Source organism: Rhinopithecus bieti, unplaced genomic scaffold (assembly GCF_001698545.2).
Source record: "Rhinopithecus bieti isolate Rb0 unplaced genomic scaffold, ASM169854v2 scaffold_20178, whole genome shotgun sequence".
Classification (NCBI taxonomy): domain Eukaryota; kingdom Metazoa; phylum Chordata; class Mammalia; order Primates; family Cercopithecidae; genus Rhinopithecus; species Rhinopithecus bieti.
This window is the reverse complement of record NW_016809758.1, coordinates 395,007-419,853: the sequence shown is the minus strand read 5'-3', so window position 1 is coordinate 419,853 and position 24,847 is coordinate 395,007. Positions and strand designations below refer to the sequence as shown.

The window sequence follows — 24,847 nt, the reverse complement described above, 5'->3', positions numbered from 1 at the left end:
CTCAGCCATGGCTCATAACTTCCGTGTTACTGAAGCTGGTGAACACTTCCTAGTCCTCCTGTCACTCAGACTCTCCCTAACTTGACCCTGCTGACTATGCCCTCCTTCTAAAAGCACTCTCTGCCCTGACTTCCCTGACTGTGCACTCCCTGGTTTTCCTCCACCTCTCTTCCTGTGCCCTGCGACTCTTAAGTGTTGATTTTCGTCAAGGTTCTGCCCTAGCATTCTTTGGTCCTAAGACACTCTCAAAGGCACAAATGACCATCCATATGCTGACAATGTTGTCTCTATCCAGGATCGCCCTTTCTAAAACTCAGACTCATACATTGAATATTCCACTTTCAAGTCTACATACTGAAACCTGAAATTATAGTCTTTCCTCCCTAAATCTGTTCTCTTGCCCTTGTTTTCTATATCTGTAAATGGAACTTCCCTGTTGCCCAAACCAAAAATGGCCATTATCCTTAATTCTTCCCTTTCCCATAACCCTCATATCTAGTCATTCACATCCATCGGTTCCATTCATTTCTTTCCATCTGCCCTGGCTCAAACTAACAATCTTTTAGCTAGATTTCTATGAAAGCCTCTTAACTGGTCCTGTGGTCTCTGGTTTTTCCCTTCAATTCTCCAGACTGCGGTTGCCTTAGTGATCTGTGTAAATAAACTTCACTGTCTAAGGCCCTTTGGGGGCTCCAGGTGGGCCTCAGAATGAAATCCATATTTCTTACCATGGTTTTCGAGATCCCTCACAATTCATCTCCCAGAATCTCCACTACTTCATTTTTCACCATCTACAAGAATGTACAGAGCTAAGAAATAGTGCCACTTATTAGCTGAGGGGAAACGGCCCTCTTTGGAAAAAGAGAGTACAGCATTTCAGTCAAAACTTATCAGGACCAAGAGAATAGTTCTTGGACTCAACGGAGGTAAATCCGCTTTAGTTTATGAATCATCTTACTGAGGACCAAACTTTAATGGAGGCATCTTAGCGGACACTATGTAGTGCATTAATAACAGATGGAGAGACCATAAATTAAGTGAAGGGAGACTAATTCTAACAACAAAATGAATGTACTTGTGTCAGAGGCAGTAGTATAGTGGTTAAGATGGTGAGCACAGAGGCCGGGCACGGTGGCTCATGCCTGTAATCTCAGCACTTTGGGAGACCGAGGCAGGTGGATCACCTGAGGTCAGGAGTTCGAGACCAGCCTGGCCAACATGGTGAAACCCCGTCTCTAATAAAAGTACAAAAATTAGCCGGGCATGGTGGCAAGCGCCTGTAATCCCAACTACTCGGGAGGCTGAGGCATGAGAATCGCTTGAACCCGGGAGGTGGAGGTTGCAGTGAGCCGAGATCGCACCATTGCACTCCAGCCTGGGCAACATGAGCAAAACTCTGTTGCAAAAAAAAGGAAAGAAAAAGATGGTCAGCACAGGGGTCAGTGCTCAAATCCAGCCTCTCAGTGGCTGTACATGACTTTCAGTGAGTTGCTTCACCCCTCCGCGCCTCATTTTCTTCATCTATAAAATGGAGATATTAATTGTACGCACCCCACAGGGTTGGAAAGCATTTAGAACGGTACCCAACACAAAGCAAGTACTCAGTATATGTAAGTTACTGTTACCAGACGACGTAGTAAACAAGTTAAAACTTGGGCCTGTCCCAGGGATTCTTGGACAATCTTTTAAAAGCAGGTAGGATTTTTGATTTATTGTAGCCATTTACCTGTTACAAGGATTTTGTCTTCCAGGTGTGTTCACTTTCATTCACAAACACACGGACTTAGTAAATAGTTGCTAGGAAAACATGGTATAGCAAGTCTTAGGTGGTCCCAACCTCACCAGATAGTTTATGTAAGTTTTAACAAGGGCAGGAGATAGGGATATTCTTTATTTTTATTGTTTGCTTATGTCATGGGATTGTCTGGATACTGGCAACTTCGTAATTTCTCTGTTAGAGACTTAGGGAAGCCCTCCTGCCAGGGCCCAAATAAGAAGGAATAATTGTGATGGTGTAAACCAGAGAAGCACTGACTGGTTGCCTAGAGTGTCTATGGTTCTTTACTATGGACAAAACTCTTTAATTCACCCCTCCAAAAATAGGAGGAATCTCAAACTTCTGTTCAGACCTGGTAGATTGTTGAACAGCAAAGAAGAAAAACCTCACTGTCAGAGGACTTAGAAGTCAGTGTGAGTAAAATCTAATTCTTGCTTAAAGTCATCTAGAGTAAAAAATAATAGGATTTTGCCAAGCCACCTTTCCAGTCAGCCTTCCACTTTAGAGTGCTGACCCTTTCCCTTGCTGACCTGTGCTGCAAACAATTTATTACTTTTGACGAAGGGGCTCAGGCAAGACCTCTCTGACTGTCATGTGGGCTGAAGACCCCAGACCCCTGCACCATGGGCTCCTAAGCCACATTGTTTCCCTTACCACCCTGAACTGTATTTGTTTGTTGGATTGTCTGTCTCCCTCACCTGACTGTAGGCTGCAAAGAGGCAGAGACCGTGTCACTCCTGTTACCTGTTAGTCATCCCACACCTAGGCAGAGCCTGGCATATAGTAGGTGTCCTATAAATACTGAATGAACAATGGTATGCACATGAGCTGGGGAGTTCTCCGGAAGGATGGTTCCCACCCCCACCCATATGCCAGCCAGTGCTAAGCAGAACCCTGGGCAGGTGAGAAAGGCAGCAAAAAGCAAAGGCCTAAAGTCACAAAGCTTGGCCTGGGTTAAGAAGGTCTCTGACCCTAAGGGGAGAGAACAGCAAGAGTTCCCAGGGCAGCAAGAAGAGTAATGTTAGCTACATGTGATGAATGCTATTCCATCCCAAGCCATACTAGCCTCTTCAAACAGATTATTTCATGTAATCCTTGAACCATCTCATAAATTAGGAATTCTTAACCCTGCGTTTTACAGATGGGGAAACTGAGGCCCCAGGAAACAGCCTGCCATAGGTAGCAAATATAGACACAAACCTAGGTCTATAATTTTTCCAGCACAATGAAGCTGTTTCAGCACTAACACCATTCTCTCATCATTCATTTATAAATTTTCTTTTCATCTTTTCTTTTCTTTTTGAGACAGAGTCTCGCTGGAGTGCAGTGGTGTGATCTCGGCTCACTGCAACCTCTGCCTCCTGGGTTCAAGCAATTCTCCTGCCTCAGCCTCCCAAGTAGCTGGGATTACAGACGCCTGATAACACACCCAGCTGATTTTTGTATTTTTAGTAGAGACGGATTTCGCCACATTGGCCAGGCTGGTCTTGAACTCCTGGCCTCAAGCGATCCACCCGCCTTGGCCTCCCAAAGTGCTAGGATAACAGGCATGAGCCACCGTGCCCTGCCTCATCATTTGTTTTCATTCCCACCCTGCCCACTTCCAAGATATTAACTGCCAAGGGTACCAGCTTGGAAGGCCAAAGGTGGGACTCTCCTTCTATCCCTGCCATGAACCAGCTATGGGGCCTTAAGCATATCACACTCTGGGCCCTGGTCTCCTCATCTGTACAGTAGGAGCTTAGGGCAGATGATCTGGAAAAGGTACTATCCAGGTCTTCAAATCTGCAAGTCTATCCGGGAAAAATATAGCAGCCATACCCCATGACTGCCCCTGCACTCCTCATTCCCACAATTGAGACTGAAGCTAAACAAAAAACTGGACATCAGCTCCAGTTTGATTCGTTTATTGACAAATCAAATGAAAAAAAAAATTCACTTAAAAGAAGGGTATGTGATCACAAATGTAGCTAACAGGGGGAACGCATACAGCACCAGGGAGGGAGAGTGAGGCTGGACATACCATCACAGAGAGGAGGAAGAGAAACAATGGCACGGGGAGCGGAGGAAAGAGAGCACCTGCCAAAAATCCCACACTTTCCACTTCTCAGCTATCACTCAATCATTTTTCTGGACAGGGTTAACAGCTAGAAATGGTTTAAGGCAACATCCAGGTAGTTTGTCTGGAAGATCAGAGAGATGAGGAGTTGCAGCAAACGTGGGTGTAGGATTTTGAAGGATTCTCCAGCTTGAACCTATTACCAGAACCCTTTTCATGGTGAACTGGGAGTCAGGAAGCTTAATCCTGGTCTCAGCTCAGCCATGAACTCGCTGTGTGACTTTGGGTGAATCACTTTCCCTCTGTGATCCTCTTTCCTCTGCTGTAAAACAATCAAGTCGGCAAGTTCTGTACTGGCTCTAGCACTCTGCAACACCAAGCCTTCTGGCAACCTGGGCTAGACCAGGAGACTGGCTCAGCTTCCAGAGAAATGAAACTACTCAGAAGGCCAGCCAGAGTGACGTGGCACTGGCCTTCACCTGGAGCCCACTTCCTTGGCAGTGGCAGCAATTCAGAGGGTGAGTGTACGCGCACACACCTGCGAGGAACTCACTCTTACTGCAAGGGTGCTCTCTGCAAAGAATGGCTGTGAGGGAGCCTGGGTTTTACTCTACACAGAAGGCAAGTCCACATGACTGGGGGGTGATACAGATGAAGTAATCACACAATCTGTAGGGTCTGGGATGCAGGGTACAGTGGAGGTGGAAGGAGCAGAGGGCTGTGGGCTTTGGGATGGGGTTGGGAGAGGTTGGGAGGTAGAGCCACGCCAGCACTTCGCCGTGTGCCACTCTCGTTGCAGACACCCTTCTCGATTAAACCAGAGGCCGGGGCCCCTGGGTCTAACAGAAGCAGCTCTTCAGGTAGAGTTGCCACACTTGGCATCAATATCCTTGATTCCTGTGGGGTCAACACCATCAAAGCAGGGGTCAGGAATTGTCTCCATTGGCTGGAGTCAAATGAGGTAGGCCAACCCATTTCCCTCTTGCCCTTCCCGTGCTGACAAGCCGGTGGCTTGTGGCTGGCCATTCTCCCACTCCATGACACTGTCCTTGAGGCCTGGGAGGATGGCCAGCTCTGCCCTAACAGCTGAGTAGGCCACACCTGGCTTAAGAAAGCTGACTGTGGGCCGGGCGCGGTGGCTCAAGCCTATAATCCCAGCACTTTGGGAGGCCGAGACGGGTGGATCACGAGGTCAGGAGATCGAGACCATCCTGGCTAACACGGTGAAACCCCGTCTCTACTAAAGAAATACAAAAACTTAGCCGGGCGATGTGGCGGGCGCCTGTAGTCCCAGCTACTCGGGAGGCTGAGGCTAGAGAATGGCGTAAACCCGGGAGGAGGAGCTTGCAGTGAGCTGAGATCCGGCCACTGCACTCCAGCCTGAGAGACAGAGCAAGACTGGGGTTTCCGTATGGGAAAGGACTGTGGTTCCAATTCTGAGGCCCACAGCCACAGTTTCATGGCCAAGATAGTAAGATTCTGGGGTGAGTGTGTATGCACACCACCACACACCGACATGTGAAGGGGAAAGAGGATACTTGGGGAAAAGACACGGAGCCTGGTATATCCTAGAGGAGCACTCTACTTCCCAGTGTAAAACTGCCAGGGACTCATATCTGACAGCCTTTGGCAAATTCTCCAAGTACCCCAAACTAGGGATGTTTCCATGGGGATGCTGGTCCCTAGTTCAAGGCAATTCAGCAAAGCTTTATGAAGCAACTTCTCTACAAAAGGCACAACTGAGGGCTCCCAGTGGACTGAGAGAACTGCTGGGACGGGGGAGGCCTAGCAGCAGAAACCCAGGGCCCTGGGGCAGGGGGCACCCCCACTGTTCCCGCTCACTGCTCCAAGACCTTGAAGGACAGGGGGGTGCCACTCTTGGCAAAGGCCTTCATCAGACTGCTGGGATAGATGCACCCCAGCTTCTCTGGAGTTGGGAAGCCCCATATCCTATAGAGTGACAGGCTCAGACGGTCCCCAATATAGAAGGGACCCACCCATTTGGCACTGCTGCCATTCCTGGGGAGGGACAGCAAAAGCACCTGGTCACCCACATTCCACTCCTTCTCCTGGCTCTCCCGCTTGAAACGCCTGTTCTCGGCCTTTTCACTTGCCTTGTCAGCCACCCTCCAATGGAGCTCCAGCAGCTCCCCTACCAGCTGTAGCAGGAAGACGTCCATCTTGAGCCCTTCAATGTTTGCAGAGCTCATCTCCCACCATAGGGGCTCTGTGAGCCTTGACTCACCCCCAGTCAGGACCTTGAATGGTGTGGCGTCAGTGGAGGAGGCCCTAAAGGCCAGGTGCAGCAAGGGCAGGGAGGCCGCCCACTTCTTCCCATGCAGGAAGATGAACTCCTTGAGGGCCCTCTTGAATTCCCAGTAGGCCCCTGAGCTCGTCAGGCAGGGGAACTGGAGGTCCCTACTCAGGGAGGCTACTTGGGCTCCCAGGGCCAGCCCACAGCTCACAAGGACGTGCCGGGCAAATTGGGGCCCCTGGGCTGCCTCCAGCCTCACAGGAACACCCCACCTTGCAAACACATGCTGAAGCAGCACCTGGGCCACAGCTGTGTGTGTGTAGGGCTTCAGGGGGAATGCCTCCACCCACCTGGTGTTCGGGTCCGCCACAATAAGCACATGCTTATGGCCCTCCTCACTTATGGTGACCGGGCCCACCACCTCGATCTGCAGGTTCGACCAGGGGGCGGTCGACCTGAGTGGCCATGGAGACTCAATAACCTTCAACTCGCTGCCTATGAGATTTCGAGGGATGCAGAACAAGCAGCTCCTGCAGTAATCTCTCACATGCTCCTGCATCCCGGGCCACCACCCCAGCAAACGCAACTTCTTGTAGGTCTCTTCGGGCCTCTGGTGGGCCCCCAAGGGAATGTCATGCACAGAGAAAATCAGATCCCTCCGGAGTTGCGTCGGGACTACCCAGACCCTGGGCTTCTTATCTCCCTTGAACATAAGCAGGCCACTCTCCTTGTCGAGGCTGAGTGAGTTAAAGGCAGAACTAAACGGTGAGGAGCCGGACAGTTTCTGCCCAGCCTGCAGCCTGGCAATGATATCGGCCAGGGTGCTGTCGCTCAGCTGTAATGCCAGCAAATTGGGCCTCTTGCCCATGGCATGGGGAGTCACTATAGGGGCTGGCACATCCTTTGGCAAACTCCACCACTGCCCACCCCCCTGGGCACCCTGCTTGGCCAGGGTGTCCACTGTCACAGCAAACAGAGAGCCCCGGTAGGAGGTTCGGTAGATAAACGGAAGGGATAAGAGGCCAGAGGTGAGGGATATAATGTAGGAGAGCAGGCTTGGGTGAGGGAGTGGAGCCCCATCGGAGGACAGGAAGCCCCGAGCCCTCCAGAGGGGCAGAAGCTCCCACAGAAGGCTGAAGATCCAGTTGCAGTGAGTGAGGAAAACTACTGGGAGTGGGGACTGGCCAAAGCGTTCCAGGCCACAGGCCACGGCTGCCAGGTGGGCATAGGTTGGTGTGTAAGGGGAGCAGGAGAAGGAAAGGGAGACAGGGGGACTGGTGGGTGATAGAACATAGAGACCAAAGCCAGCACACCACTCATCCTCACGGTAGAAGCAGTAGCCCGACATGTGGATGCAGACAAACGTGGACAGGTCAGAGAAAGGCGGCAGAACCTGGAAGAAGCGAGGCATGGAAGCCGCAGGGGTCAGCAGGCGATTCTCCCCCAGCAGGCCCTGGAGGAGGGCCAATTCCAGGGCCCTCTTGCCTTTGTCCTGAACCAAGAGGGACCATCGGATCAACCAAGCTTTGGAAACCCTGCGGCCCTCCCGCACCTCAGGGTCCACAGTGGTCCGGGAGGCATAGGAAAGGTCCAAGACCACAGGGGTGTCTCCGATGCAGCGGGAAAAATGCTTGAGGGCCCAGGCCACGGCATAGGGGCTGTCTCCCCCTGACTGGGGCCCTGGCTCTCCTCGTCAGGGAGGAGGGGTTTTGAGGTATAGGCTATGGGGTGCTTCCTCCCTGAGTGCTCCTGATGGAGGATGGCCGTCAGGGCCACATGGCTAACGGTCACCTCCAGGCGGAAGGGCAGCTGGGAGTTGGGGGCCGTCAGGCAGAGGGCAGACACCAGGGCTCGCTTCAGGGCCAGGAAGGCCTCCTCATGCTCCTGGTCCCACTGCCAGTCAGGCTTCTGCTTGAGGAGCCTGTGCAGGGGGCCCACAAGGGCTTCATAGTCAGGGATGGCATCCCTGTGGGAGTCCATGAAGCCCATGAAGAAGGAGAGTGCGGTGAAGTTGCTGGGGATGGTGAGCTGGGCCAGGTGGGCAAGAACCTGCTGGCAGGGAGCCTTTCCATCCCAGGGGATGCCCAGGTAGGGAGAAGCTGCCCCCGGCAGGAGGTCAATGTCCAGGGCCCCATCAGGGGGATCATGAAGGCTGAGGCACCGCAGGATCTCCTCTGAAAGGGATGGGCACTCCACTCTGAACACTGATGCCAGCGAAGAGTCAAGGTCGTCCTCCTCAGCCGCCTTCTGCGTGCCCTGCCCCTGTCTCTGCTCCTCATCCTGCCTCTCCTCCTTCTCTTCCCTGACTTCTTCCATATTCGGCGGACTCTCCAGGGGCCCAGAGTCAGCGTCATCACTCAGCTCAGTGACACTGGCTGAGCTGGGAGGAAGGGTCTTCCACACCTTCAGGAAGTTGCCAATGTCAGTGTCCAACCTACACCAAAACAGATGGAAGAGGGAGGGCAGCCCCATTCTGAGCAATCCTCCAAAGGGAAAGCACCTCTGTGGAAACCCCATTCCAAAGTGTCCTGAGGCTGGGCCAAGTGCCAACAACTTGCATGGCATAGGCACAATTGGGCCCCTGCCTATAAACACTTCCTCTACCTCCTGCATGGGCCAGACCCCCAATATTAGAAGTTCATCTGTGCCTTAAAGGCTCATCCAATCAAAACTTCACTGACCAAGTAACATTTAAACTAGCTGTAAGCCAACGGTTTGGTAAGAGATGACTGGTGGCTTCCAGCCTAACCCAGGATGAGCAATCCTGGAAAAGGTGGGGGAGTGGAGGGGTCACCAAAGCAAAGGAGAGCCTGACAAGGGACTTGTGAGGACACAGCAGACAAACCTCATCCACATCACTTTTTCCAAACTGGCAAAGTGAGACTGGGGGATCTGGCCCCAGGAAGCAGTGCTCTGCCCAGAAGATTCTGACCAAGGTCCCCTGCCGGGCCTAGGGAACTGGCAGGTGGGCAGCTGAGGATCCAAGTTACTGCAAACCAGTTCTGCTGGCATCAGCAACGTGACCTTGGAAAAGTCACTTGAGTCACAGATTCCTCATCTATAAAATGAGGACAGTGGTCATTTATGTATAACTCAAGTTGTGTGGATTGAATGAGATAATAAACATAGAAAAAATCCTACTTGGTGAATATTCTAGACACAGTTTCCCTTGGATACAAAGAATAAGAGCAAGGCTATTCACTGCAGCCTTGGACCCAACAGCATATAATGGAAATGGCCAAATGGCCCTCAACAAGAAAACAGAAAAATCTATTGGGTACTCATGTAATGGAATACTATATGACCATTAAACAGAGCTACATGAATTAGCATAGGATTCATCTGAAAAAACTAATAAATCATTGAGTACAAATGCCAGTTTGGAAAGATACATATAGTATTAAAGGATGCATATAGAATGTTAAAACTACATTCTACATATGTGCGTTCATGTCTGTATTAAAACCTACTGTAAGTGGTTTATGAACACATAAACGTGGCACAAGTATAAAGACATGAAAAAGTCCGATCACTCCGATCATTATTATACACTAGATGTTGGCCAACACTAAGGGGAAGTTTCTGATCAGCCCCAGGAGGGCCTGGGAGGCTGGGGAGGCCTGACCCATTACCTGTTTGGCTTCTTCAGAAATTCATCCAAGGTGGGGCCATCACGGCCCAGGGGGTCATCAGGCACCATGAAGAGATTCCCCGCAAAGGTGAAAGGCAGCAAGCTGGGCCCAGGAGGAGAAGAGGCACAGTCACTGTGAGCCCTTGACCCACCCACACCCTGTTGTCGCCTGGCTTCTCCACGGGGCTGAGACCCACATCCTGGCAGGTGCTGGTGGGCACTACTCCAAGGCCTCTCTTCCTGCCCTAACCTCTCCCATGCCAGGGGCTGCCTGACATCCAAGGGGAAGGAATGGCTTAAGTCTCTGGGGAGCCATCTTACCGATCTTTGACCATCAGTTTCTTGGAATTATTCATCAGGATGTGAATCTGCTCATTGGTAACAATGATGCCATCTGTCTCCTCTGCCAGCTTTACCATGAACCTGCAGGGAGAGGGGGAGTCACTAATGATCCAGTAACTAGCCCCTTTACTTACTGGGTCATCTGGGAAAATGAACTTGCAGCTTCACATTGAGGTGTGTCAGACAAAGGCACTGCCCTCCTTACTCAGAAATCCAGGACCCCCCAGCCCATCCCCTCCTCTATGCAGCCATGTGAGATCACTGATAGGGATCGAGGTCATCCAAGGGTGACCTTGGATGCACACACTCCCAGCTGTATATACAAACACGCACCCGTTATACACATAGGCACATATGTACACATGCACAGACACAGAAACTCACATTCATCCACATTCACACATGTATTTTTACTTCTTCCATTTTTGCATCTGTAAAACAGAGACCCCGTCTCTACTAAAATACAAAAAATTAGCTGGGCGTGGTGGTGGGCGCCTGTAGTCCCAGCTACTCGGGAGGCTGAGGCAGGAGAATGGTGTGAACCCGGGAGGTGGAGCTTGCAGTGAGAGGAGATTGTGCCATTGCACTCCAGCCTGGGCAACAGAGAGAGACTCCGTCTCAAAAAAAAAAAAAAAAAAAAAAAAGACAAAATACCTACCACATGCTGCTGTGAGGATTAAACTGAACGAGATAATGCTTTTAAGTGTCTAGGTAAGTGCCCGCCACACAGCAAACACACACATATTCCATTATAATGCTTCACCAATGCACAATATTCATATACATGCCAAGACATACATACATATATACGCTAACACATATAAGCACACATACCTGAATAAACAAATCCACTTTTCCAAGGATCACCTGTCCTCTAAAGAGGGCTGTGACCAGTAAAGAAAGCAAAGGCTACCTACTTCTCAGTATTCCCTGAAACTTTCCATTCCTGCTTCCCAGAGCATGCTATTCCACAAGTGCCCAGCAGAGGGACTGTCTGCACAAAAGGCATCTTCCCTCAAACCTACGCCTGAACTTAGAGGTACTTAAAGACTAGGGAGGGGACTAGCTCTACAAGGAGGGATGCGCCAGGCTCTCTGCCCAGCCCTTCCCAGGCCTGGTTGGGTGCCATGTCTTGGGAAAAGTGTGGAGAAACAGAACTTCTCCCTGCCTGGCGTGAGAGTTGACTATGTGAAACCAAGGTCTCTGTCTGCCCAGCATCAACTCCAACCCAGGACCAGTGACTATGCCAGGGCCTTCCCTGCCCTAAGAGAGGTGGGGTCACAGGCTTCCCCTGAATACAGTGGTCCTGCAGCCATGCCGAAGAGTGGGCACTTAGGATTGACAAGCAGGCAAGTATTCGGGGTTTATGCATTCAGGGCTTTCCTTTTTCAGAGCCCTGCCCAGGGCTCTATCCACATCAGCCATGCATAGACCTCCACCAGTGCCAGGGCTCCGAGGGAGGAAAAGACTAAAGCAGTCTGGAGACATAAGCCTCAACCGAAACGGGCACCCAAAACCCTGGGGAATCTCTGATGTTCACAGGTCATGGGGGAAGAATGGCTGTTAGCTAAGGCAGATGGACTCCAGAGTCCCAAAGTCAGGAACAACTCCGGGCTTGGAGAGAACCAACCTCCAGCCCTTTCCTCACTGTGACCATCCCTCTGCCAACAGGGGCCCGTGCTCCACCCCACCCTCTGCACGACCTGCACCCCCAACATATTTGCCTCCACTTCCCCAGAGGAGACAGGCGGGACTCCACCTGACACACCAGCCAGGCCCAACTCCCTGAGCCCAGGAGGGCAGGCCTGGGGACCGGCACACCTGTAATCGTAGGTGGTGATTTTCTTGCCGTTCTCCAGCTGGGAGGGCGTGATTGAAAGCATCTTGAGCGAGTGTAGCTTCGTCAGAAAGTGGCTTTCTGGGGACAAAAGGCAGAAGACAGAAATGGTCAAGGGAGGGCTAAGTGGAAATAGTCACTCTGGAGTGGTGGAGGGTGGGGGCAGCAAGGCAGAGAGAAGAAAGCCTAGTGACACTGCGGAAGTTGGGCAGGCAGGGGACACCTCACCTCTCACCCTCCGGTTCTTCTTCAGCTGCCAGGTGGGTACAAACACAGTGACCTCTCGGTGTCCCCGGTTCCAAAAAAACTGCACTGCCATGGCAATGCCTCGGCAGGAGAAGAAGTGCTGGAGGCCGTGCCTGTGGGGTCGTGGGACAAGGAAACACCCTGCCTCACCACTCCTCCCTCAGAGCCAGCCCTGGGGCAGCAAGCAGGCAATGCCAGCACCAAGGACACTAATGATGCCCTCTCCCCTTCCCTCCATACTCAGACATTCTCTGAGCACCTACTGGGTGCGGGGCACTGCCAGAAACTCTATGTGTGTGTGCACACATGTGTGTGTGTACATGTGTGTGTGTGCATATACTTGTGTGCATGTACTTGTGTGCAAGCATGTGTGTAGGGACATTGAGGGCAAGAGGAAGAAGGCAGCCCCTCCACTCAGAGAGCTCAGTTGAGAGCTTAAAGCAAACGAAAATTCCCTGGCCACCGACTGTGTGCTGGGAGTGTGCTCTGCACAGATAACTACTCTATCATGTGGCAAATTAAGTGGCATGCACGTGTTTATGCTAACACCTCTACAGCAGTAAGTGCTGTGCAGGAAGGGCAATCGCTAAGGGCCAGCAAGGTCAGGAAAAGCTTCACACCAGAGGTCTATGCTGGGCCTTGAAGTTTGGGCTAAAAGTTTAAAAGCTGGCCCAGGAAGGGCATAGACCTTGGCAGTGGACACATTTGAGCCAAAAGGCCAGCTGGACCCCTTGCTGGCTCAGGGACCTTGGGCAGGATTTCCCACCTCTGAGCCTGTTTCAGCATCTATCAGAGAGGGAAACCAGAAACCTGCCCTTGAGGGCTGCGGTGAGGATTCCACGCACACTGCCTGGTATGCAGGAGCCATTCAACATGGACCACTTCCCTCCCATTTCTTCCCCATGTCACCCATCAGAAAGATGGGAGGGGATGCCCACATTCTGTCCCCCCGGGATGTCCTGCCCCAGCTCCACAGCATCCCCAGCCCACCCCATGCCCGTGACTACTCACACCATGGCCACGCTGCTGCCATCAATGACCACTCGCCGCAACCCTTGGTTTCCAGGTTCCCCTGACAGGTTCAGCTCGAAGGGTGTATTCAGGGCCTCGTGGTACCTCTGGAAGCTGGTCACTGTGTTGTTCGCTTGCAGGTGGCGAGGCGGCTGCCTTGGGGCCCCCTCCCAAGCCCCCAGGAGCCCCTCCATCTGAAACTGGTGCTTACTGCTGAGGGCCAAGGTGCCGCTGGGCTGGGGACCCTGCCTTCCAGCCTGCCCCTGGCCCTTCGGTAAGGAGGCACTAGCCCTTGATGTAGGTTGGACCTCACTCAGAAGTTTGGCTACATCCAAGGTTGGCCCTGCATCCATGGGCACCTTCTGAGCTGCAGGCGTTTTGGGAGCTCTGGAAACTTTGGGGGTCACAGGTACTTTGGGAGCTGCAGGTGCTTTGGAAGCTGCAGGTGCTTTGGAAACTGTAGCTGCAGGCCCGGCTTGAGCTTTGGGTGTTTTGGGACCTGCAGGTGATGTTTTCGCTACAGGCATCTTCTGAGCCTGGGGAGTTTTTGGAGTTGTGGGTTCCACTTGAGCTGCCAACACTGGTTGATTCACAACTGTTTTTTGAGCTGTGGCCATCAATTGAGCTGCTGGCTTCGTAGGAGCCGAAGGCACTTTGGGAGCTGCAGACTCTGTGTGCACTGCCGGCATCATTTGGGATGTAGGCACTTTGGGAGCTGCAGGTGGCACTTGAGTTCTGGGGGGATTTTCAGCTTTGGGCACTGCTGCAGCCATGGGCACTTTGAGAGTTTCAGGCACTGTTTGAGCTCCAGGTACTGACTGATCTGTCAGTCCCCCTTGAGCCATGGGCTTCCCTTGCCCTGTTGGCAGCACTGGAGCGGGTCCCTCTTCCAGTCCCTTACAATCCAACTGTATATTCCCTTGATCTCCCGACTCACCTCCAGCCTGTACTTGGGATGTAGAGGTCAAGGGTGGCCCTATCTGTGGAAGATCCGAGCTGACTTTGTCTTTTACATCTGAACTCCCAGGGACCACCAATAAACTCGTAACTTTTGGGGGAATCTCTGGCCTTGGGCAATTCTGCAGGGCTGCTTCTCCTCCCAGCCCCCCATCTGGTCTACCAGCTGGGCTTTCTGCACTGGGCAGAGGAGCCAGCTCCTTCTGCTTCCACTCCAGATTTAAGGGCAAAGGATTCTGCCCTGGCAGCTTCAACTGAATGGGGCCCAGAGGCCTCTGCCAGAAGGGGAAATTGAAGCATGCCTGGGACAGGAGCCAGGCCAGATGGAGAGAATGCAGCTCATTGATCCTCCAGAAGGTTGCAGCAATAGCCCCCGGCCACAATGGCCCAAAGGCTGGCCCCGGGGTCCAGGCCTTCCAGGATGGGCACACACCCAGGGCTGATACTGGAGGTTGGAAGAGGAGTTTATCTTCTATCCTCTGGACCTGCTTTTGCTTCAACAAGGCTTGTGTGTGGTTCGTGGAGTCCTGGCTGCTGGTGGCTTGCACTGGCCCTTCCTCTTGAGCACTGTCCATACCACCTTGGCTGTTGGAACCGACCCTGGAGGAAGCCCAAGTTCATTGAAAAGGTGGAAGGCCAGTTTGGTCCCAAACTACTACTATTTCCTTGGGGTAGGGGAGCAGGGGTAGGATCAGAGAAGTCAGGCTCATTCTCCAGAACTTACCGTACCAGCTGGTTTGCTGCCTCCTGCGATGTACTCTGGGCTGGGATCAGGGACCCAGTGGCTCCCAGGCTAGATAATCTCTTTGAATTTTCTGGGACCCTGTTCTGGAGGGTCCCCATGTCCACAAAGGGTCCAGGACTCTCTCCCACAGACACCAGGGCTGGGGCTGCCTTCTGCTGCTGGGGAGGGCAGATTAGAACCTCCGGATCAGAGTGGGAGTCAGATATGCCGAAGCGGCTGAGCCACTCGATGATGTCTTCCTTGCCTGCAGCATCCCGCACCAGGCTCAGCAGTAGCTCCTGGACTGCTGGAGGCAGCTGCAGTAGGTCCCCTGCATGCTGGTCACCACGAATCCAAACCAGGGCCCCAAAGGCCCGGGTCACCTCAGCCTCCCAGATCCCCCGGGGTGTCAGCAGAGGGGCAGGGCCCCAGCGCAGTCGCCCCACCAGCTCCTCCAGCCAGTTCTGTGTCATGATGAAAGACTCAGTCAGCCCGCCTACCATCAGAGAGCCAGGGGGGCCAGGCACCAGGTAGGCCAGGGTGCTCCAGCAGAGGCAGTCCAGGAAGAGGCCTTGGGCCCCAAGGAAGGCACAGTGCAGGATCGGTGGGTAGCGAACCTCCTTCCACAGCTCCGGGTTGCACAGGCCCTTCAGGTATTCCTGGGCACAGTGGGGAGAACACAATGAAGTCAGCCCGTTAGGGGTCTGTTCTGGGATCTGCCCTCGCCACCCAAAAGGCCAGTCCCTCACTAACCATGTGGCCCCACCACTACCACGCCCCATCCATCATGAGCCAAATGACTCCACCATGGCCAGCCACTCTTTCCCTGGTCCTGCACCCTCACACACCCATTTCTTTCCAGGGAACACCAACAGAACAGGGAAGCCTGAGAGGGAGGAGGGAAAGAACCCAGGTTGCAGCTCCAACTCAACTTCAACTGATTAGGTTAATTGTGGGGCATTTATCACCTTCTCAGCATCTCAGTCTCTTCACCGAGAAAAAGGAAGATTGAACTGGATGCTCCTGAGGTCTAGTCCCAGTCTGGCATTCCTGAATAGTGTGACAGCTGGGGGGAAAGTGGCTGCACACTTCTGAGCACCCTCCATAAGCTAGGAACTGATGCAATGTGGGGCCAGTTATTAATCACACAACACGCCTGCCCCCATGCCTGCGGTTCCTCATCTGTAAAATGGGAACAGTAATAGTTCCTGCCTCACTGGGCCACTGTGAAGCTTCAGTGAATTAATATGCAGAAAGTACTGAGGATGACACCTGGCACAGCCTGTTCCCATTTTGCAGGCTAAGAAGAACTATGCAGCTTATCCAAGGGCACATAGCTAGAGGCTCTGATACCAGAGTTTTTTCTACCTCCTCTGGCTGACCACAGTGACTACAGGGTAATCATGTGAGACTCGAGCTTCATCCCCCTCCAGAATGCCTCTAGCACAACCTGTACCCCTAATCATAGTAACTGTGTTGCCCAGAGGGGACAGAGGAGGAGATAAGCCACTGGGCCAGTGTCCAGGGGAACCCCTGCACCCGCACATACACGCAATAGCTAACCAGAAGGAAGACCTCTGGCTTTCTGGGCAGACCAAGTCCTAGAGTTCAGAGAGCTCACAGGGCACACACTCGCCATCTTTAGCAGTGGCTGGGTGGGCGAGGTTGGGGTTCCTCCACTCTGGCTGAGTTCCATCAGTGTGGTCCCATGAGCTCTCTCTCCGATCAGCCACCCCATGTGGACTTCATATGCCCCCATGCCCCTCCACATCTCCTTTCTTTGACAGTCATCCCTCTCATCCCTCTTCCTGCTTTCCCCTGACAGTCCCATACTCCATTTTGGATCTCCAACAGCCATCCTGAAGACCACCCAGGTGCCTCTCCTCAGTTCCCGGGCCATCCTTCCCTGCCCGGGTCTACGTGTCCCTCTTCCACCTGGCCAAGGCCACAGACCTGCAACGTCTTCCTCAGAGCCTGAAATACATGTCTAATCCCTTTTCAGTCAGTCCAAAACCAGCTCAAAACCTGATGGACATACCAAGCCAACCCCTCCTATCCCAACCTCATCTGGTCCCACTGCCTAGCAAGGTTAAATCTGAGCAGGTGTGGGCTGTCTCAGACCTTAACAAATATTCCCCACCCCATGCACCCCCATTTCAATGACCTGAAAACAACATGAAACATGGAGAGATGTGCTGGGGAAGAAGATTATAGGAGGCTTCTTTCTCTTTCTGCAGAGAGCTTAGAATAGTTATGGTTCCATCAACTGTTCAATATTTCATTTTATTTTATTTTATTTTATTTTATTTTATTTTATTTTATTTTATTTTTTGAGACAGAGTCTCACTCTGTCACCCAGGCTGGAGTACAGTGGCACGATCTTGGCTCACTGCAGCCTCTGCCTCCCAGGTTCAAGCAATTCTCCTGCCTCAGCCTCCCGAGTAGCTGGGACTACAGACGTGCACCACCACACCCTGCTAATTTTTGTATTTTTAGTAGAGATGGGGTTTCGCCATGTTGGTCAGGCTGGTCTCGAACTCCTGGCCTCATGTGATCCACCCTCCTCGGCCTCCTAAAGTGCTGGGATTACAAGTGTGAGCCACTGTGCCGGGCCCGATATTTTAAAATTAAGAAATATATAGAAACTGTGATAATTTTTAAAATAATAAATCTGAACTAATATTTACTGAGAGCTTATTATGTGTCAGGCACTTTGCACACATTATCTTATTTATTCCTCTTTCTGCCCTTTAAGGAAACACTATTATCCCCATTTTAGATGAGCAAGGAAGGCCATATGTCCAAGATCACACAGTTAGTAGGCTGGGATACTCAGGCACTCTAGCTCCACAGTCGGGGGTCTTCACCATGATGCCGTCTATACTGTAGAGGGAGAGAAGATAAGGAAACAACAGGCATTTACAGCCTGAAAATACCTGAACAGCTTTCCTGCCTAAAGCCAACCCAGACCGTCTTCCTCCAAGAGGAGAAAAAGTAGAGAAGAAGAGGCAGGAACAACTAACAACTAGGTAGAAAGATGATACGGATGAATAGAAAAGGGCACAGAAAAAGTGCACTGTATTTGTAAGAATATATTGTCCAATACCGGCAGGTCGTTAGTCAACTTGTAAGTTAAATAAAAGCATTTATATGACCTATTTTAATACTATTCTATACTTGTCAAGGTGCTTTATTACTTAACACCTAACTTAGGGTTCTCCTTTCTCATAAGTCAGTTATCATTCACTGTCTACTTTCCAGAACCACCCCAATTTACACTGCAGGATACTCAAAAGACTCAGAAAAAACAACAAGAAACTCTGGAATTGGAAGTGAAGGGGAACATGAAAAACCAGGTTCTTTGAGGAGCAGTTAGACCTGGGAGCCCAACCACTCCCAACACACACACACACACACACACACATTCACACACACTGACATTCACACACACACACACACACACACATAGGCTTGGCAAGTACCTTCCCGCTCACTGGAGGGCTGTTCTCCAGGGAGTGCAAAACAAGGTCTTAGGAGTAGAGGTTGATCAGCATAATCAAAGGTGTGAGTATCACACAAAAAACATGGAGGGACTGAAGACGGCCAAAGATTGATGTATACAATGCAAGCTAAATGCAGAGACACTCATTCTGCCCACTCAGAGATTCACTTGGCAGCCAGACCCTGACCCTCCAGGCCAGAGAAGAGAGGCATACATTCTGGAAAACCTGGCCAGCCCAAGAGCAAAGACTTAAAGATCACAAAACAGGGGTCCCTAACCGACAGCACCTGCAAATCTCTGTACAATCAAGTTCAAAATCAACAAGTCTTGCCCACAGCCTCCACTCCCAATCAGCTTTTTGTCCTTCACTCTTTATCATGCAAGGATTATCAGGCTTATGAGAAAAACTTCTAAGGTGAAACACAGGGACCAAACCATACAGGAGAAAAAAAAAAAAAGCAACCTGAAAGAAGAGAAACTAGGTGGGGAGAAGAAAACTTCAAAAAGCTTACTGCCATTTCTCTCCTCAGAGAGATAACAGAGAATATGGTACACGCTAAACAAGAATAGAATACATAAGTTTCAAATTTTATTTAAAAGCATAGGATACTGTTTTTTAACAGACAGAATATAAGTGACTTCTAGATGTTAAAAATTTGATGGCAGAAATGAAAGACCCAAGAAAAGGCTTCAAAGATAAAAATAAGGAAATCTTCAGAAAGCAGAACAAGAAGTTGATAAAGAGGAGAAAACATAAGAAAAGTAGAGGACTTCCAGAAAGAGAAGACAGAGACAGCACAGGAGAGGAAATCATCCACTAAATATTTCCCCCACATTTCCCGGATCTGAGGAACATGAGTGTCCAGATAGAAGGCCCCCTAAGTACAACAAGAGTGCCTGACAATGGAGGAAAACAGACCCACACAAAGGGGCCTCACTGGGAGACTGCAGAACACCGGGGAAAACTGACAACTTCCAGAGAGAAAAAAACTTCTCACGCAAATGACCAGGGACCAGAATAGCTTCAGGCTCCTCCAAATGGAGCACAACCCTCACATTTCTGAAGGAAAATAATTTTCCTTTTATAATTCGATATCAGCCAAGCTATCAATCAAGTATCCTTTGGCTATGCAACGTAGACATGCAACCTCAGCATTTTTCCTTCTGTAAAACCTTTCCCAGGAAGCCACTGGAGAGCAGTTTTCCAGCAAACCAAATAGGAAAGAAGCAAAGACCATCTCCAGGATGACAGTGAAGAGAAATCTCAGAATTTATTCATCCATTTGATAAATCATTCTTCACTACATGCCAGGCACTGTTTTAGGGTGACAATGGTCACTACACAGGACAACTAGTTCAGATTGGAGGGTATCAATCAAGAAACAGGCATGTTGAAAGCAGGTATGTTGAAAGCTGGCATCTGCGTACACTTTGCTGCTGCACCATCTTTTTAACTTGAGGCTACAGATGGATGTGTTCCATCAACCCAAGAAAGAAAAAGTTTCAAGGTCCAGGACATGAGTATTTAGCAAAGAAAAAAGGCAAAGGATGCCAAGAACGACAGCTGTGTCAGCCTGGAAAGCAACTGACCAGACAGGAGAGATGGCGCCAAGAAAACATTTAGAACCAAAAGAACACCTTGAACTGATAGACTGACCTTGTAGAAAACTGTACTGAGAGGCTACTGGAAGTGGTAAGAATTAACAATAGGTACAAAGAAAGGCAAATTGAAAAACAAGGAGTACTTAACCTCAATGACCTCAGTGAAACCAAAAAGTAAGAAGGAAAACAAAATCATAGTACACTTCAGTGCTTCAATGTGAACGCTATGTGCACAGGCATAATGAGGCAATGCTAAATGTAGATTTAGCAGATAATTGAAACAGAACTATCTTGAGAAAAGGGATTGGCAGGGAAAGGGAGCTAAATCCTCACATACAATAATGGGACCAAAAAAAGATAACACCAAAAATTGATTAATTAAAAGACAACAGTGCCTACATATTCTTTTAGAAATGTGGAGATGCATAAATGCCAGAGCAAATACTGTTAATGGGGATGGTTGTTGAAGGAGGAATTGGGAGGGCCAGGGCAGGAAACCACTGTGTGCTCTTCTAAGCCTTTTGGTAATAATTGGACTTTCCAAATGTGTATTACTTTGATAAAAGAAAATTTAAGTTTAAAGAAAAAGAAGCATTCAGTGCCCAAACACAAGTAGGTGTCCTGGTAAATGTTTAACAATCAGCTGGGGGTGGGGGGTAACCTTGATTTGTCACATTTGCCAATTTTTATGGCATAAATATTCCCACCATGGCTGTAAATACTCCTCCACTCGCTTGCACAATTCCCGAAATTTTAACAGTGGGTCCATAGGAGCCAACTGCAGGCACTGACCACAACCACCTCTCAGGGTACTTCTCACAGTTAGTGTGCAGCAAAGATAGTTCAACTTCCATCTGACAGCCAAGCCAAATGTCAGCAGGCCACACCCTGTCCCAGAGCTCCAGAACCCAGTCTCCAGAAGGTACTCTTGCCCACTACCACTGCCTTTAGGCTCCCTCCCCATCACCTCCTGCGGTGGTCACCTCTCTTCTCTGCCGCCCACCCCATCCTCACCTCATTGCCAAAGGGCAGAAGGGCGGAGCAGGGTTTGTCCTGGGCCTCTTCTGATCATTACTAAAACCCGCCTCCCCACTCACTGATTTCACCTCACAGAGTACTCCCCAGTGTTTGTTTTGCTGCCTGGGAATGTGTTTCACAGTAATGTCTTCAATGTTTTTTAATCCCACCAAACAAAACAATTTAAAGCACTCAAGTTTTACAGAGATTTTCCTGAGAAACCAACCACATAGAAACACACTCAGGCCCTTCTCCAGATGAGCCTGTATCCTCGATCCCTCCTCCCCTTAGACCCCAGCAAGCCACCCTCACCGTCAGCCCTCCCAGCATCCTGCAACCTGTGATCTCCCAGAGTCCTCTCTGCCTGTTGGCCTATGTTCAGTAGGCCATTAACAAAGTGCATAATTCTGAGACCCTACAGCTGAGATTGGGGCCAGCCATACTACCTCCCTATGAGAACCACAAGAGATCCTTACACTTGGGAAATGTTCATGTGTCAGATCGCTGGACCTTAGATAGCATTTAATCCAAGACTTCCACTTTACAAACAGGGAGATCAAGACTCAGAGAGGGAAAAGGACTTGCTCCAAGTCATGCAGCTAGTTAAAAACAATAGTAGCTAACATCTATACTCTATAGCTCTCCACATTTTATGAAAGTACTGTAACATGCATGATTTCCGCAGACTGTCACAACCTCTTCATGAATCAGGTATTATAGTCTGTTCCACAGATAAGGGAAATGGCTCAAGAGAGGATAAATTATTTGATCTGGTCACCCAGCTAACAGGTAGCAAACCCCAGTCTCATACTCTCCTCACCATACCCTTCCTATGTTGGTTGTAACTTGGTGACAGCATATCAAACCCAGATCCCCTAACCCCTGAGACAAAACTTTATCCCCCCCACCTTCCCTTCGTCCTCCTCCAAATTGCCGACAAAGTTTCCTTTCTGCTCATTGTGTACAATACGTCAGGGAGCTACCCAGAATCCCCACATGCTGGGTTCCCACTTTTCAACAATGCCTTTCCCAAAGGGAAGACAAAAGGAAGTGGAGGAACAGGGCTAGGAATCAAGGGAGCCACTGACTCCATTAGCAGGGCCTAGAGTGGGAGCCTGAGGTGTGAGATCTGTGGCCTGAAGAACCCTGAAGCAGCAGAGGGAGACGGAGCAGGTAGGCCTGGAGAAGCCAATCCAGGATTTGAGCAAGGAGGGGGTTGTGGGGCACCTCCGAAAGTGTGAGTCCTGGCCTAGAACAGTGTTTCATGCCTGTAATCCCAGCACTTTGGGAGGCCAAGACGGGTGGATCACCTGAGGTCAAGAGTTCAAGACCAGCCTGGCCAACATGGTGAAATCTCATCTCTACTAAAATACAAAAATTAGCTGGGGATGGTGGCAGGTGCCTGTAATCCCAGCTACTCGGGAGGCTGAGGCAGGAGAATCACTTGAACATGAGAGGTGGAGGTAGAGGTTGCAGTGAGCCAAAACCACACCATTGCACTCCAGCCTGGGCAACAGAGTGAAAAAGAAGAAAGAAAGGAAAGAAAGGAAAGAAAGGAAAGGAAAGGAAAGTTAAGGAAAGGAAAGGAAAGGAAAGGAAAGGAAAGGAAAGGAAAGGAAGGAAGGAAGGAAAAAAGAAAGAAAGAAAGAAAGAAAGAAAGAAAGAAAGAAAGAAAGAAAGAAAGAAAGAGAAAAGAAAGAGAGAGAGAGAGAAAGAAGGAAGGAAAGAAGGAAGGAAGAAAGGAAGGAAGAAAAGAGGGAGGGAGAGAGGGAAGGAAGGAAGGAAGGAAGGAAGGAAGGAAGGAAGGAAGGAAAAGAAAGAGAAAAAGAAAGTGCGGGTCCCCTAAGAGGGTGAGCTGCTGCCTTTCAAAGTAACAAAGAGATTAAGAACCCAAAGAACCCAAAACGCTCCTCTTGTTAGCGTACCCTACACAGGCTTCTGAAACATCTTCCTCTCAAGGCCTCCTGCACATCTGTTCTCTGGGAAGACACCCACCCTGAACTTCCCTCTCCTAGCACCTCTGTCAAAATTGGAAAAACTGCTGACCCAGCAGCTGCACAGAGGGGTTGAGGGAGGAACTTCCCAGCCTGCATGCCTACCAGCCTGGCTAGCCAAGTTCTGGGCCTCTCTACCCAAGGCCTTGACCAATTAAGATATAGGTATAGACCCAGCTGCAGTAGGTGTGTGTGTTGAAGGGGAAGGTGGTGGTGGTCTGGGGCAGAGGGAGACTGTCGCATTTCTACAAAGTAAGATAAAGGAATCTAAGGGAAGAGGTAAACCTTGGGGCACAGGGGAATCTAACAGGCCCAAGGGGAGGAAAAGCTTGTGAGAAGCCAGGGAGATTGCAAGAGAAGCGCACTGTGATCTGGCCTGTCCAAGATCCAGCCCCACATAGCAAGCCCTTTCATCTGAAAGCCCACAGCCCTCCTCCCAGATTTCCACCCATCTCCAAGGGCTGGGAATCTGGGAAGAGGGCTGCACCTCACTCAGGACCCCTGCAAGAGGCTAAGTGGCATCAAGAGTGTGGGGTAAGGAGCCCAGAGCCCTGGCTTCTGGTCCAACCCCCACCACCTCACCTACCTGACTCTGAGCACTCAGTCAGACCCCTTACCCTCTCTGGCCACCAGTACCTCATCTGTAAAATGCCAGTATCACTCTAGAAGGATCTCTAAAGGCCCCTCCAGTCCTAGTACTCAGAGGCTCCAAGGGGCCGCCCAGGATTTAATGAGACTTAAGAGGAGACAGAAGGACCTGGGCCTTTCAGTCCTGGTGGAGAACAAAGAGGTGTGTTGCAGAGGCCACAGAAATACAGCGCCTTGAGTTGCTGCCCAGATGGAAAAGTGGGGCTGCGGATGCTGGGGCCCTAGCCAGGGAAGTCTCATGGGGGGACACACACCGAGGAGGTGCTCTCAGTGCACTTGAGGGACAGAGGTGACACGTAGGGAAGGGGTGGGGCAGGAAAGGAAGGAACCAGAGGGAAAGAGAGGGTATGGAAGGAGCGCAAGCTGATCTGGCGAGGCAGGAGGAAGGCCCAGTACCTGCCCGCCACACTGCCAAATCCAGGCGGGTGCAGGGTGGGTGGTGCCTCTGAGGACCACCACTTCCCCAGGGGAAGGGGAGAGAGTGATCTGGGTGGAAGAGATGGGTGGGGGTGGGGAGAAGCTGTTTACCTTGGCTTTGCCCATGTTCTCTCGGGGCCCCTCGAGCTGTAGCCAGAAGTAGGGGGTGTCCGGGCGGCTCTGGAAGGCGTTCAGCTTGACCCTAAAGATGCGCTGCACTTGCAGCCGCTGCCGCTGCACCCGAGACTTCGATTTTGTCTGCACCATGAACCATTCCTGCGCCGGAGGATCGCCCCCAGACAGGAGCATGGCTGCCCCGCCTGCTCCTGGAACTAACGAGACGATAGTGTCACCCGGGTCTCGGCGCGGCAGGCGCCCCAGCCCCCAGTCCCAGGCGCCTAAGCCACGCCCCCTCCTCCCGCGGCGCGCCCCCCGCACGGCCTCCTTCCTCCAGGCTGCCGGACCCACCCGGCACGGCTCGGGCGCCCGCCCTCTGGAGCTTGGTCCCCTTCGACCGCCGCTCGCGCGACGAGCTCTTCCTGCCCGGGGTTGTAGGAGGGGTGGGACCGGTCGGGCTCCTGCCGCCCTTCCCTCCGCCCCAGCCTTCCCCTCCAGCACTCCGCCAGCCCCTCCTGGATCAACTCTGTCTCCGTCTGCTAGATAGCTTAAAGGGGAGCGGAGAAGAGGGAGGGGTAGCCGGGGCGGGGAGGAGGGGGCGGGGAGGGTCCCGGAGGCCTCTGCCTTCCACCCAAGTTTTGGGCCCACAGCCAGAATCCAGGGGTCAAAGTTAGTTTCCTTCCACGTTCCCCTCTTGCTAGTGGAAGGACGG

At 51.1% G+C, this 24,847-nt stretch overlaps 1 protein-coding gene across 1 annotated transcript; it reads right to left on the bottom strand.

Moving 5' to 3' along the window:
- Positions 1–5,163: 5,163 nt before the first annotated feature.
- On the bottom strand, positions 5,164–24,613 carry NYNRIN (NYN domain and retroviral integrase containing). Its single transcript, XM_017890262.1, is given in 10 exon segments — positions 5,164–7,773; positions 7,776–8,524; positions 9,723–9,824; positions 10,043–10,144; positions 11,885–11,981; positions 12,129–12,259; positions 13,158–14,714; positions 14,839–15,497; positions 24,130–24,350; positions 24,487–24,613. Coding segments are annotated over 9 exon segments (5,694 nt in total). The 5' UTR covers positions 24,328–24,350; positions 24,487–24,613; the 3' UTR covers positions 5,164–5,674.
- Positions 24,614–24,847: the final 234 nt, after the last annotated feature.